The sequence below is a fragment of the Schistocerca americana genome, chromosome 7 (genome assembly GCF_021461395.2).
Source record: "Schistocerca americana isolate TAMUIC-IGC-003095 chromosome 7, iqSchAmer2.1, whole genome shotgun sequence".
NCBI classification, from domain to species: Eukaryota; Metazoa; Arthropoda; class Insecta; order Orthoptera; family Acrididae; genus Schistocerca; species Schistocerca americana.
Window position 1 is genome coordinate 42,633,561 of NC_060125.1, and position 15,663 is coordinate 42,649,223.

General features: G+C 38.1%; 1 protein-coding gene across 1 annotated transcript in view; it reads right to left on the minus strand.

The window, feature by feature from the left end:
- Window positions 1–243: 243 nt before the first annotated feature.
- LOC124622681 (fibrillin-2-like) overlaps window positions 244–15,663 on the minus strand; it is a 631,069-nt gene continuing 615,649 nt past the window's right edge. Inside the window, 2 exon segments of the mRNA XM_047148470.1 lie at window positions 244–2,774; window positions 13,684–13,815. Coding sequence (XP_047004426.1) covers window positions 2,562–2,774; window positions 13,684–13,815 — 345 coding nt within the window. The 3' untranslated portion in view covers window positions 244–2,561.

The following is a 15,663-nucleotide window of genomic DNA, read 5'->3' on the forward strand; positions in this document are numbered from 1 at the left end:
TAATATATCTCTTTCTTCTACCTGCCATTACCTCTGTGCAATCTGTCTGTTTCTAGTCACATGCAAATTGGAACAAAGATTACAAACAGTTAGTTTTTCCCTTTTCTGCCAACGCAGGTAACATTAGAAAATTGAAGGTAGGTGCCCCATTCTGTCTCCAAATCATACTTTTCAGTCCCTCATTAAAAAAGGAAGGAGAGATTATAAATGTCTACACGAATAAGGATTTTATGTCTGTTCAAGTAAAGGAAACTTTAGTGTATTTTTAAGAAATGGTTTACAAATAACTGACTAATGTCAGTCTTGCTTACAGTTTCAGGTTTTTTAACAACTGCATAAAATATAGTCAGTTTAAAGATATAATCCGAAACAGTTTTGGCAAAACAAATTCTATTTAAAATGTAGAACTTCCTATTGTGTTTCAATAAACACACAGTGGAGCCACTTAAAGTAGAATTTTAGTCAACACAACTAATGGCAATAACAAAAATATTTTGATAGAAAAGCCTTTGTTTTGACACTTAATAATTTTTTACCATATCCCTGTTACTTCCTTAGAATCAAAAGGTTTGCATAAATAGAAGCTATACACACATAAATATACATATCTTAAAAGTTCAAGATGCAGTGGTAAAAATAATACTTTCTCACATGAATGATGGTTCACAAGCACTCACTACACAAACAAATTTCATACACACCATCTTAAGCTACTGAAATACACTGTACTGTTTGCAATAACTCAGCTATATTAATGATAGTTAGAATTGTGAAACAAAAGCCTTTATAGAACTGTACTCAATGTTTGCCCCTGAACTGAACAATAAATAAATCATCTATGAATACAGGGAAATATATACATTATGGCACTAGATTAAAATGTGTCACAGATATAAATGCACATGAGACAGACTCATGTATTAAAAAGATCTTATTTCTTTGGTATCAAATTTTAGTATGTTGCAGATAGTAACATACATATGTCCCAATTATTTTTAATAAAACAAATCCATTATGCTTAAAGCATGATTAAATCATAACAAATAGCTTATGTACATAAAGTTGCACTAATGCTGTACCTCATTTCTCAATATATATCTGCAAAAATGGGACATTCCAACATGACTCAAAATTTTAGAAGAGGTCACTTGGTATTGCAGACAGACTGTCATTTAGCTTTCCACTCTAGCAAAGCTGCAGTAAAGTTAACATACTTAGTGACCAGAAACTAGGTTTTGGCTACTCCAGTAGTGAACTCTCACGAACTCAAAAATCGGATTTTACAGCCACAATCAAATGAATGCTCAATTTGAAATGCTGCAAGTATTTCATACAAATTATGGCTTCAAATAACTATTCTGCTTATCACAGACATAACATAAAATGTAAATTACAACCAGAATCTACCAATGAGTCATTATCAAAAAACTACTTGTCTCTGAGGATGTTTATGGAATGTAATTAGAAATACATAGACCACACTAAATTTGGTTTAGGAATGACTTTCTGATTAAACACAAACAGAAAATAGTTAACTGCTGCAGAGTCAGCATTCATTAACAACAGTTTTTCCCTTATGGAAGTCATCACTGTACACAGGATGATTATTGCACAGCCAAAACAGGCACACATGAAATGTACTTTACGAACACAAGTACAATGGCAGTAGAAAATAAGCTCTTACAAATAAAGGCGATAATACACTGAATACATTAAAACATTAAAAGCAGTTAAATATGGCAGTGGAAGCAAAGAACACAGTTTAATGTCACACAAACTCACATTATAGTGATTCTGTGTTACAAAGTATCAGTTAGAATTCTTAATTTCATATTAAGTTAAGATTAGACTACTATACTTAAAAATGAACACCTGGCAAAAACTCTTTTAAAACCTGTTGTTGCCCATTGTTAAAAGAACATTGTCAAGAGCTACCAAAATTTAAGAGAGCTTATAATTAATGCACTGCTCCACATCACCTTGTAAGGAGCACAACAGGTTTTAGTTTGATAACATTTTTAGTATATACAAAATAATGATTCTGTCATCAAATGAAAGCTTAAACCATCTAACTTCTTCATCTCACAGGTGATTTTGCATAGGCATAAATGTATGTTATTTAAAAAGTCAGTCTCCAAAAAAATGGCAGTACGAATATCATGATCTTATCATTCTTTCTAAGTAAAAATAATGATCTTGCCCACTAAGCACACTACTCTACTGCTGTGGGTGCAATAACTCTTGAAAAACTCCATCTTAGTGAAGCTTTGGTATGTTAAACGTGAGTAGACTAACAGTTGTTTGATAATAAATACCAGCTCCTTCAGTTTACTAATACACATTCACTCCTTCCACTTCTGGAATACACACACAACCTTCCTTCATACCTACAAATAGCCATTCTTACACAGATCTATATATACACAACAAAGATCACTTCAGTAACTCATAGCATGAGTCTTGAGCCCCACAATATTTATCTCATCTGTATTTGCTCAGTAATACAGAAAGTATTTTCCAGCAGTAAGACATATGTTCTACTGTGTCACAGAGGTGGGGTACTACTGGGAGGCTACGATTCTCACTCGCAGAGAGAGAGGTTTCTCCCACACATCATTCTTTAGAACGCCAGTAGGACGGCTGTCAATTTCGAGGTCAAAAATTCCTGGGTGTTTTAGACGTCTTCTGAAATGCAGGGCCCATATTCCATGTTTCTTTACCATTTCAAACAAACCACTCTCATTTCCATGCGAGATGACATACTCAAAATCATTCTGTAAAATAAATAAATAAACAAATAAAGTTATATAAGAATTTTGTATCAGATATGTTAGTAAAGAAATGAAAAATACTGCAACTAACAATTTCATTCATGTATTCAGCCTCTACCCACTTAAAGTTTTCTTATTTCAACATTAAGACCACATATGGAAATTAATTTTTCTGTATGAAAATAAAATACAAAATAATAATCTTTAAGATTCTGACTAGTTCTGAAAATAATGGGGAGCAAAAGTAACAGTTAACTGAATGAACTATTTACCAGTGGGATCAGTCACACATAGTAAAACACGTCTGGCTGATAATGGGGTTTTCCTGCATGGAAAATAAATACTTAACTCAATGTTCACAATTTTTGAGGTTAATAGACATTCAAAGTTAAATAAATTTGTATTACTTCAATTACTAAGCATAATAAAGTACAGTATGGGCAGCAGAACATATAACTACCTCGGAATTGAGATCTGCACAATCAAAGGTGAGATTGCAGACATGAAACAGGCTATAGCATTGTGTCATTGTGACAAATCAGTCAGAAGTAGATCGTACCTCTCTGCTGTAATGTGGAATATAAATCTGGAACTAAATAGAATGTTGCCTACTGTCTTTGTGAAACACACACTTGACCTACAAAAAGGTATATTACTAGTCAATCAAGGAAGGTTGTTTGACTGAAATGAAATTTTGAAAACAATTAATTGGAGTCAACACACACTGTCACCACCCTCGAAGAATGTAATTAAAACAGTTCATTTCTCTACACCCTTATCATTTTATTATTTTGATATTTAAACCTTACAGTTTTAGAGGATTCCCAGTAACATCCTGTTCAAAGATTTTTACAACCGCCTTTGCATTCTACATTTAGTCTGCCTTCACCACCATCCCCTTGTTGTCACAACACGTGGATCCCTCTTGTCCTGGGGTCTGAGCCACCTGCCCTTTCTTTGAAACTTCCCCAACCCATCATTATCCTCCCTGAGGAGGGAACTAACAGTACCAGAAGCTAAAATAATATTGTGTCTGCAATGCCAATATTTCGCCTCCTGCATGTTTCTATTAGACTTCCTTCCTGAGGAAGGAACTAGTTCCGTAAGCTAAGCTAGTGCTGAGTGTCTGCTGGCAGTATTAATATTTTGCTCCCTGACTATGTCTAGCAGCAATACTAAATATTCACTGTTTTGCCTCCTGAATATAAGTACTGGCCATAAATGAAATATCTCTTTTTCCAATAGCATTATTTGAATTATATGTCAACTGGCAGAAGCTACAGTAAACAAAGTGGTGTGGACAACCAGTAACAAACATATTATCGTTATCGTAGAATAGGTTATGATAATTTCACATGCCAGAGATTAATCAATGCTGCAGCAAAAGTGATCAATGGCATTTACACTCTGCTATTACTCATTCTTGGTTGTCTGATGCAAAATGAAGTTTTCATAATTTATTCTAGAGAGTTGTTGTTGTTGTTGTTGTGGTCTTCAGTCCTGAGACTGATTTGATGCAGCTCTCCATGCTACTCTATCCTGTGCAAGCTTCTTCATCTCCCAGTACTTCCCGCAACCTACATCCTTCAGAATCTGCTTGGTGTATTCATCTCTTGGTCTCCCTCTACGATTTTTACCCTCCACGCTGCCCTCCAATGCTAAATTTGTGCTCTTGGTCTCCCTCTACGATTTTTACCCTCCACGCTGCCCTCCAATGCTAAATTTGTGATCCCTTGATGCCTCAGAACATGTCCTACCAACCGATTCCTTCTTCTAGTCAAATTGTGCCACAAACTTCTCTTCTCCCCAGTCCTATTCAACACCACCTTATTAGTTATGTGATCTACCCATCTAATCTTCAGCATTCTTCTGTAGCGCCACATTTCGAAAGCTTCTATTCTCCTCTTGTCCAAACTAGTTATTGTCCATGTTTCACTTCCATACATGGCTACACTCCATACAAATACTTTCAGAAACGACTTCCTGACACTTAAATCTATACTCGATTTTAACAAACTTCTCTTCTTCAGAAACACTTTCCTTGCAATTGCCCGTCTACATTTTATATCCTCTCTACTTCGACCATCATCAGTTATTTTGCTCCCAAAATAACAAAACTCCTTTACTACTTTAAGTGTCTCATTTCCTAATCTAATACCCTCAGCATCACCTGACTTAATTCGACTACATTCCATTATCCTCGTTTTGCTTTTGTTGATGTTCATCTTATATCCTCCTTTCAAGACACTGTCCATTCTGTTCAACTGCTCTTCCAAGTCCTTTGCTGTCTCTGACAGAATTACAATGTCATCAGCAAACCTCAAAGTTTTTATTTCTTCTCCATGGATTTTAATACCTACCCCGAATTTTTCTTTTGTTTCCTTTGATGCTTGTTCAATATACAGATTGAATAACATCGGGGAGAGGCTACAACCCTGTCTCACTCCCTTCCCAACCACTGCATCCCTTTCGTGCTCCTCAACTCTTATAACTGCCATTTGGTTTCTATACAAATTTTTTAATTTTCCTGTAGGCAGTATCTATCTTACCCGTAGTAAGATAAACCTCTTCATCCTTACATTTATCCCTTAGCCATCCCTGCTTAGCCATTTTGCACTTCCTGTCGATCTCATTTTTGAGACGTTTGTATTCCTTTTTGCCTGTTTCATTTACTGAATTTTTATATTTTCTCCTTTCATCAATTAAATTCAATATTTCTTCTGTTTCCCAAGGATTTCTACTAGCCCTCGTCTTTTTACCTACTTGATCCTCTGCTGCCTTCACTACTTCATCCCTCAAAGCTACCCATTCTTCTTCTACTGCATTTCTTTCCCCCATTCCTGCCATTTGTTCCCTTACACTCTCCCTGAAACTCTGTACAACCTCTGGTTTAGTCAGTTTATCCAGGTCTCATCTCCTTAAATTCCCACCTTTTTGCAGTTTCTTCAGTTTTAATCTACAGTTCATAACCAATAGATTGTGGTCAGAGTCCGTATCTGCCCCTGGAAATGTCTTACAATTTAAAACCTGGTTCCTAAATCTCTGTCTTGTCATTATACAATCTATCTGAAATCTGTCAGTATCTCCAGCCTTCTTCCATGTATACAACCTTCTTTTATGATTCTTGAACCAAGTGTTAGCTATGATTAAGTTGTGCTCTGTGCAAAATTCTACCAGGCAGCTTCCTCTTTCATTTCTTAGCCCCAATCCATTTTCACCTACTACGTTTCCTTCTCTCCCTTTTCCTACTACCGAATTCCAGCCACCCATGACTATTAAATTTTCGTCTCCCTTCACTATCTGAATAATTTCTTTTATTTTGTCATACATTTCTTCAATTTTTCCGTCATCTGCAGAGTTAGTTGGCATATAAACTTGTACTACTGTAGCAGGCGTGGGCTTCGTGTCTATCTTGGCCACAATAATGCGTTCACTATGCTGTTTGTAGTAGCTTACCCGCATTCCTATTTTTTTATTTATTATTAAACCTACTCCTGCATTACCCCTATTTGATTTTGTATTTATAACCCTGTATTCGCCTGACCAAAAGTCTTGTTCCTCCTGCCACCGAACTTCACTAATTCCCACTATATCTAACTTTAACCTATCCATTTCCCTTTTTAAATTTTCTAACCTACCTACCCGATTAAGGGATCTGACATTCCACGCTCCGATCTATAGAACGCCAGTTTTCTTTCTCCTGATAACGACGTCCTCTTGAGTAGTCCCCACCTGGAGATCCGAATGGGGGACTATTTTACCTCCAGAATATTTTACCCAAGAGGACGGCATCATCATTAACCATACAGTAAAGCTGCATGCCCTCGGGAAAAATTACGGCTGTAGTTTCCCCTTGCTTTCAATCGTTCGCAGTACCAGCACAGCAAGGCTGTTTTGGTTAGTGTTACAAGGCCAGATCAGTCAATCATCCAGACTTTTGCCCCTGCAACTACTGAAAAGGCTGCTGCTCCTCTTCAGGAACCATGCGTTTGTCTGGGGTCTCAACAGATACCCCTCCGTTGTGGTTGCACCTACGGTACGGCTATCTGTATCGCTGAGGCACGCAAGCATCCCCCCCAACAACAAGGTTCATGGTTCATGGTGGTGGGGGGTCTAGAGAGTATAAAGAAAATAAACTACTACCTCGTACAGGGTGAAACAATTTAAAGTACTTTTGGGTTTTTTAAGTTTTAATTTCATCATTGGTCATCTCTTTTACAAGATTCAATAATTATTGGTGATTGAGGGTTAAACATTACAGAATCTGACTTCAGAGATGATATTGAATATCACCCTAACTAATTAAAATGTAACGTGTGAGCTTGCCATGGGCTGTACAATGAAGAGATTCTGATTACCAATAAGGCAAAGACTGATTAGTAAACTTCCAATTAAGTTCAGTTACAGTTTACTTACTTTATTGAAGGGACTGCTGACAATTATTTATTGAGTCATGAAGGATATCCCAGGGAAAGGTTATAGTAGCTATTACTATGCACATTAAATTGGCTACTAGGCTATACAATTGTTACCAAGATTAATATTACTTACAAGGGAACCTACCCATCACACTCCCTCAGATTTAGTTATAAGTTGGCACAGTGGATAGGCCTTGAAAAACTGAACACAGCTCCACAGCTCAGTCAAGAAAACAGGAAGAAGTTGTGCGGAACTATGAAAAAAAAAAAAAAAAAAAAAAAAAAAAGCAAAATATACAAACTGAGTAGTCCATTCTTAAATGAACTGGTTGAAACCTGAAACTGACCATGCGAGGTGGCGTAATGTTTAGCACACTGGACTTGCATTCGGGAGGACGATGGTTCAATCCCACGTCCGGCCATCCTGACTTAGGTTTTCCGGCCACCCTGATTTAGGTTTTCCATGATTTCCCTAAATCGCTTCAGGCAAATGCTGAGATGGTTCCTTTGAAAGAGCACGGCCAACTTCCTCCCCTAATCCAATGAGACCGATGACCTCGCTGTTTGCTCTCTTCCACCAAATCAACCAAAACCCAACACTGAAACTGATAACTAGGGACCAGAAAAATTCGAATTTCTGATAAATGCAAAATAGAAGTGAATATTGCGTCAAAATGTGAAAACAGAAAATTACTTAATAGACACTATTTCATAGGGAATTGTATACGTATGAACTATTTTATCAGCGATCATTTTATATAGCTTTATTTTCTGCATATAAATATCGAAAATGTAACCAATTTTCAGTTACTGGCATTGAATATCATGTGGCAAATGCACGTAAGAATCTGTTTGCAAAATAAAAAGTGTACGAATGCAATGATGTACCACTGCACACAATGATCTGGCACCATGCCAACTGTGGATGGTTGAATGGTCTATTTTAGAAACACGCCATGTAATACAATGTAGTAGTACTCATCTGTGGGAATCCAGCATTTTAGACAACGAAATGGATACATTTGTTTGTTACTCAGAGCTCAAAAGATGGTAAAATGCGAAAACTTTTAACAAGGAAAATTAAGGGATGGATGTTTTGAACTGTGGTTGCATCGAGTAACGCTAAAGGTCGGGCCTGAACTATGTTGTTAACAATGCTCTGTGAACCTCAACAAGCAAGAAATTGTGCAGTAGCCATCCCCGTATCCCTGTGTTGTGTGTTGCTTGTGGTTTTCTTTTCTTATTTTGAAAAAAGTGAAGTGATCAATCCTGGTTTATCATGGATTTCGATTACCACCCTTTCAACACCAGATGAGATCAGCGAACCCTGTAACAATGTGTCAGTTCTGCTGTAGGCTGCTGCCCAGCTAAAGGGAGGTGGGGCTTGTTTCCCTGCACCTCTCCTCTCCCATCTGGAGGTCAAAATTCTAGTTTGTTTACACTCACGGCTGTCTGCCACTACAGCCAACAGTGCCTGCACTCTCCACTGTAATAGCTGGAAAATGAAATCTGTAATTTTTTTTGACTGTGCTGAAATCCTTCCTCTAATGTAAAAATGTTAAATATCCTGTCAGGTTAATTTGTTGTGTTGTTAAGCATGGGTCACACAGCTATGAATGCCCACGAAAGGTTGAAATTAATAGTCTGCAGATTTTGTAATCATTGAATTGGGCGGGAAAAGACAAGTCACGTCCAGAAACACCTTAATTCAGCAACACATTCAGTTCACTGGTGAGAAAATGCAAATGCTTTTCAACAGAACTATCATTCTTGAAAGCTTAAATATTGCCAAACCAAGAAAACAAAGACCACCTTGAAACAGAAAGGTGTTGAAGTTTTTGCAAAAGCAAACGATCCAGTCAAAAAGTTCCCAATCGGCACTTTTTTTAACAGTCAGTTTCAAAGAACTAAGGATTTGCTCATCTTCACTCACGAAGTGTGATAACCTTTTATATTAGTGCATCTAATTATTTACAGACACAAAAAATAGATGCGAATTTTGCCGAAAACAGTTGTGAATATTGACACAAATAGACGCGAATTTTGCCAAAAATAGATGCTACATTTTCCAGTCCCTACTGATTAGAGTGACATTTTTTGGGGGAAATTTAAGTGTATTTGGAAGGATAGGCTAATGGGAAATAGAGATGGTGTATCTGCTGCAGTAGACAAGAAACTCAAATTCACCAAGAAAGAAACTGAAGTCTCATTTTAAACTGTCTGGACAAGAATCAGTACGAGGGGTGGCCATAACGTGATAATTGGATTCTTCTATCGCCCACCAGGCTCATCTCCTGAGGTAACCAAAAACTTGAGAGAAAACCTAAGTTCGTTTGTATGTAAGTTCCCAATCATAATGTAATCATTGGTGGGGACTTTAATCATCCAACAATCAATTGGGAAAATTACAGTTTTGTTAGGGGTAGGGGTGATAAAGACATCCTGTGAAACATTACTAAATTCATTCTCTGAAAACTACCTAGGACAGAGAGTTTGGACCCCCACTCATGATGGAAATATATTGGATCTAATAGCAACAAATAGACCTTACTGCTTTGAGAATGTCCACATTGGTTTGAGGATGTCCACATCGAAAAGGGTATCATCGATCACGATGCAGTTGTGCAACAATGATTACTGAAGTACAAAGGGCAACTAAGACAAGCAGAAAGGTGTATCTGGTCACTAAACTAGATAAAAGTCAGTAATGTCAAATCTCAATGAGGAACTTGAAACTTCCAGCACGGGGCAGGAGCACATAGAGGAACTATGGCTCAAGTTTAAAAGAATTGTTGACCATGCACTGGATCAATATATACCCAGTAGAACAGTATCATAATGGCTGTAAAGAAATTTCTAAATAGGTGCAAAACAAAGAGTAGGGATATAGACAGAGAGATGCTGAATGAAACGCATTTGGTTGTCAAGACATAATGCATGAAGTCTTCAATGGCTACCATAATAGAATATTGTCAAATGATCTTTCACAAAACCCAAAGAAATTGTAGTCATATCTAAAGGCTGTTAGTGGCACCAAAGTTAATGTTCAGTCCCTAACAAATGAGACAGGAACTGAAATTGAGGGTAGCACAGCAAAAACTGAAATGCGTAACACTGTTTTCAAATGGTCCTTTACAAAGTAAAATCCAGGAGAATTGCCCCAATTTAATCCCCATACCTCTGAAAAGATGACTGAAATGAGTATTAGTGTCAGTGGTGTTGAGAAACAGTTGAAATCATTAAAACTGAACATACTCCAGGGCCCAATGAAATCCCTATCAGATACTATACTGAATTTGCAGCTGAGTTAGTTCCTCTTTTAACTATCATCTATCGTAGATCCCTTGAACAGAAAACTGTGCCAAATGGTTGGGAAAAATCACCTGAAGGCTAATAGAAGAGATCCACAAAACTACTGTCCAATATCTTTGACATTGATTTGTTGCAGAGTTTTGGAACATGTTCCGAGCTCAAACATACTGAAGTATTTTGAACAGAATGATCTCCTTCAGGCAAATCGGCATGGTTTCTGAAAACACGAAATCCTGAAATCTTACTCGCACTTTTCTCAAAGGACATACTAAAAGCTTTGGATCAAGGCAGTCAGGTAGCTGCATGATATCTTGATTTCCAAAAAGCATTTGACACAGTAACACACCTATGCTTATTGTAAAAAATTTGATCATATGATGTATCAAGTGAAATTTATGACTGGACTGGGGATTTTTTTATAGGGAGGACATAGCATGTTATCTTGGATGGAGAGTCATTATAAGATGTAGAAGTAATTTTGGATGTGGCCCACGGAAATATGTTAGAACCCTTGCTGTTCTTGTTGTACATTAATGCCTTGCAGACAGTATTAATAGTAACCTCACACTTTTTGAAGATGATGCACTTATCTATAATGAAGTACTTTCTGAGAGAAAGCTACATAAATATTCAGTCAGATCTTAATACAATTTCAAAGTGCTACAGAAATTGGAAAATTGCTTCAAATGATCAGAAATGTAAAACTGTGCACTTCACAAAATGAAAAATGCTAGTACACTCTAAAATCAGTGAGACAAAGCTGGAATCATAGTGAAATATTTGTGGTCTGAATGGGATTTGATCACGTGCTCTCTGGATCATGAAGTGCGTGCTTTGCCACTAGACCATTTTTGTTTTAGAATAAAAAAGCAAAAAAGAATATGACCATCAGACCTTACGTGCATAGTGGAAATGCTAGCTGTGTCACCTCTTGATATGATGATCGATGTCGGTAATTAGTGTTCTGTTTATAAATTTCCCCTCAATGGTAATGAGAAGCCAGGGAAAAATTGCAGCCAACATAAGAGGAAAATTTTGAAGCAGTGCTAAGGTAAGGTGGAGATGTAATTCCGTCAAAAGAGCACGATCTCCATGCGTGCCACACTCCCATACAAATTGAGACACTTACATTCTTCCTTCTCTGCACCGTTTTGCAAACTCCAACAAGAACAGTGCTCTCACCATGCAAAATAATCCTCACTGAATAGCAAAGTTTCACACTGTGGCTCTAACAAGATACGAGGGCCGTTCAGAAAGTAACCTCCGGTTGATTTAAAAAAATACACCAAGTTAAATAAAAATATTTTAATATATACATCTTACAACTACATCTTTGCACTATTTTTCTACATAGTCTCCATAGCGATTGAGGCACTTATCGTATCTCTTCACAAGCTTTGAAATTCCTTCTGCATAAAAATCACCCGCTTGTGCCTGGAGCCAGCCTGTGACCGCATCTTTGAGCTCTTCGTCGTCATCAAACCGCTGTGACCCGAGCCATTTCTTCAAATGCATGAAGAGGTGATAATCACTTGGCGCCAGGTCTGGGCTGTAAGGCGGATGGTTGATAACGTCCCACTTGAAGGACTCAAGAAGGGCCGTTGTTCTGCGAGCAGAGTGAGGACGAGCGTTATCGTGCAAAAAAACGATACCGGAAATCAGCATACCACGGCGTTTCTTCTGTATAGCCCGTCGTAACTTTTTTATTGTTTCACAGTACACGTCTTGATTAATGGTCGTACCACATTCCATGAATTCAACCAACAACACCCCTTTGGCATCCCAAAACACCGTTGCCATCAGTTTTCTGGCAGAAAAATCTTGCGAGGCTTGTCTTGGTTTGGTAGGCGAATTTGAATGTGCCCTCATCTTTGATTGTTCTTTTGTCTCAGGGTTCACGTACTTAATCCAGGTTTCGTCACCGGTCACGATTCTGTTTAACAATGGTTCTCCTTCGTCCTCATAACGTGACAGAAAGTCTAATGCAGAGGCCATTCTTTGAGTTTTGTGGTGGTCGGTAAGAATTTTGGGCACCCATCGTGCACAGAACTTACGGTAACCCAATCTTGCTGTCACTATCTCGTACAAGAGAGTCTTAGAAATCTGTGGAAAACCAGTAGACAGCTCCGACATTGAGAAACGTCGATTTTCACGAACTTTTGCATCAACTGTCTGAACGAGTTCGTCAGTCACCAATCATGGTCTACCACTCCTCTCTTCATCATGAACGTTTTCTCGTCCACTTTTAAATAAACATACCCATTCATGGACAACTCCTTCACTCATAACTCTTGATCCGTACACAGCACAAAGCTCACGATGAATAGCTGCTGCAGAATATCCTTTGGCTGTAAAAAACCTTATGACAGCACGCACTTCACATTTGGCGGGGTTTTCTATTGCAGCACACATTTCAAACTGCCACAAAAACTAAACTAGCACAGGTACGACGTTCACTCGACCATGGCTTGATGCCGACTGACCTGTTGAGTGCGTGAACGCACAGATGGCGTCGCTACTCCCCCCACAACCCGCACTGTGACCAATCGGAGGTTACTTTCTGAACCGCCCTCATAGAATTATATCCTGTATGCTGAATATTAGCTCCAAAAACTAATAACACAGCATTTATAGGCAATGTTCGCTACCTCGTGTTCTCTTCTGTTCCCTCTAATATAAATGATTCTACCGACATAGAAGCAAATTTCCTGCAATTGCTCATTCGCACATGTTCACTTCCATTTGCTCCATTGTAAACCAGTTGTCTGTGAACTCTGAATAATTCCACTATGTGGCGCACTGCGCGAGTGATTCATTAAGTTGCGCACTAGGCAGGCAGGACTGTACAAACCGCTGTTACAGGTTGTTCTTTGTGCAGCAAAAATGTGTAACTTCAACATTTTTTACAAAAAATGGGCACTGCCTCTTAGCAGCTAAAATTTTGGCAGTGCGTTTCTTTTGTTGTCTTCTTCCTGTGTAAAAATTACAGGGTAGGTTTCAAATTGTCTTATTGGACCATTCCTTTGTAAGATGAAAATGGACTAAGTCTCTGCTTCAACAGTAGAACTGTACATATTTTATACTAGGTTTCAGATTTCAGCTGATATGCTCTGACAAAGTTTTGTAACTTACACAGATGATTTGAAGTAAGAATAAATTTTATGATTGTGGGTAATAATTACCTTCACCGCTGGCTGCAGTTTTAAAATTCTCATTCTATGCTTAGTCTGAGAAAGACTTATCTTTAGAACTAACTGCTGCTCTTCATGATGATGCCGTACTTTCCTTCTTTTGTAAAGGCTTCTCTTCTGCAGCTATTAAAATGAAAGACATGAGCATTAATACTGACATAAATGTTACTTCTCTTTGTGACTATGAATATGAAATTATGTAATGATAATTTGAAATTTCTAGTCACTCTTACAGACTAAAAATATCTCTGATTTCACATTGAATTTAGAACAAAGAATATTAACAATATTAGACATAAGAGAGCACCTTATGTTTACAAAGCGCTCAGATAGCAACAGCAGCAGCAATGGGAAAAAATGCAAAATATGAAAAAAGGAAATATTTGAATCTCTATTTTTCAGAATTACATAGCTTTTATTCTTTACAAGAAAGCAAAAGATTAGAAAAAGGGAAGAGTAAGATGTACATGTCTTGAACAGATAAAAAGCATTCTTCAAAAACCTAGTGGTGCAGAGGAGTGTCTCCTGGGCTACTTATTGAAAAAAACTGCAAATAATACTATTTTTTGGCTATTGCTGCATTTAAGCAGTATCCTCACAGCTCTGACTAGAGCACTGCAAGTGTGTGCAAGAGAGAATACAAATACATTTCACATACTTTGGCAGCCACTACCAAAGATTACCAATGCTGCTTCGCCTAATAACAACCAAGGGAGCACCTGCTGTGCCATCTGCATGGCCACGTACAAGTTTGAACTTGGCCATATAGATGCCATGCCCTTGCATTTACTGGCACACAGACTGTGAATCATTCATGGTCACATGGACGTCATGCATTTGTATTGATTTACATACATGCTGTGCATGCAGTGTGCATACACACTATGCACTTTACTTACCACCAGAGCTGGGCAAAATTTATTCAAATGACGAACAATGAATGGAGACAAAAATTATTATATGCTATTTGTGAATATATTATTCTCATGTGTTAACAAAAAGTGTTCCAAACAGTACATAAATCTGAAATCCAATGACATTTATTTCTCCAATATTTGATATTTATTACACAAATATATTTTTTGTTGCTTTTAAATTAGTTTCAAGAAAAACACTTTCTGTCAAACATCTTATCAGGAACTTGATGGAATTGAAAATCCAGGTAGGAATATCAACAATATCATGAGAAGGATAGAAAGAAACAAATCTGCAGCACAACTATGGGCACACACATGGTACCCGGCTATGCCATCCTGTTTATAAGTGATCTACTGGAAACCTTCCTAGCCTCCCAAAATCCCAAGCCCCTGGTCTACTTCAGGTTCATTCATAATATCTTCATGATGGACATAGGGCCTGGATATCTTCTTCTCATTTCCTCACACCCTCAACACCTCTCCCATCTGCTTCTGTCAAGCCAGCATGGCAGCCTCCTAGATGCTGATATCCTTCCCTCTGATGGCTCCACCCACACCTCTGTCCCCAGAAACCTGTCAAACAGTACTTGCATTTTGACAGCAGTTATCCCACCCCACCAAAAAATTCCTCCCCTACAGCCCGGCCACCTGCAGACGGCACAGCTGCAGTGACGATAACTTCCTTGCCCAGTATGCTGAAGGTCTCACAAAGCCCTTCACAGACCTAGTCCATAAACTGATTTCCCATACTATATGCCTTCAAGGATCACATCCCTGTGGAACACCCAGATACAAGAACTGCCCAATCCACCCAGCCAGCACTTCATATTTTAGTCCTGTCACAGGCTTATTCTACCCCATCAGACGCCAGGATAGTCTGTGAAAGCAGCCATGTCATATAAAACATTTGCTACAATCACTGGACACATTTTTTTATTGCTACGACTACCAACCAGCTGTTCACCAGCATGAATGGCCACAGCCAAACTGTGGCCAAGAGCAAAATGGACCACACTGTGGCACAACATGCAGCTGAAAACAACGTCCTTAATTT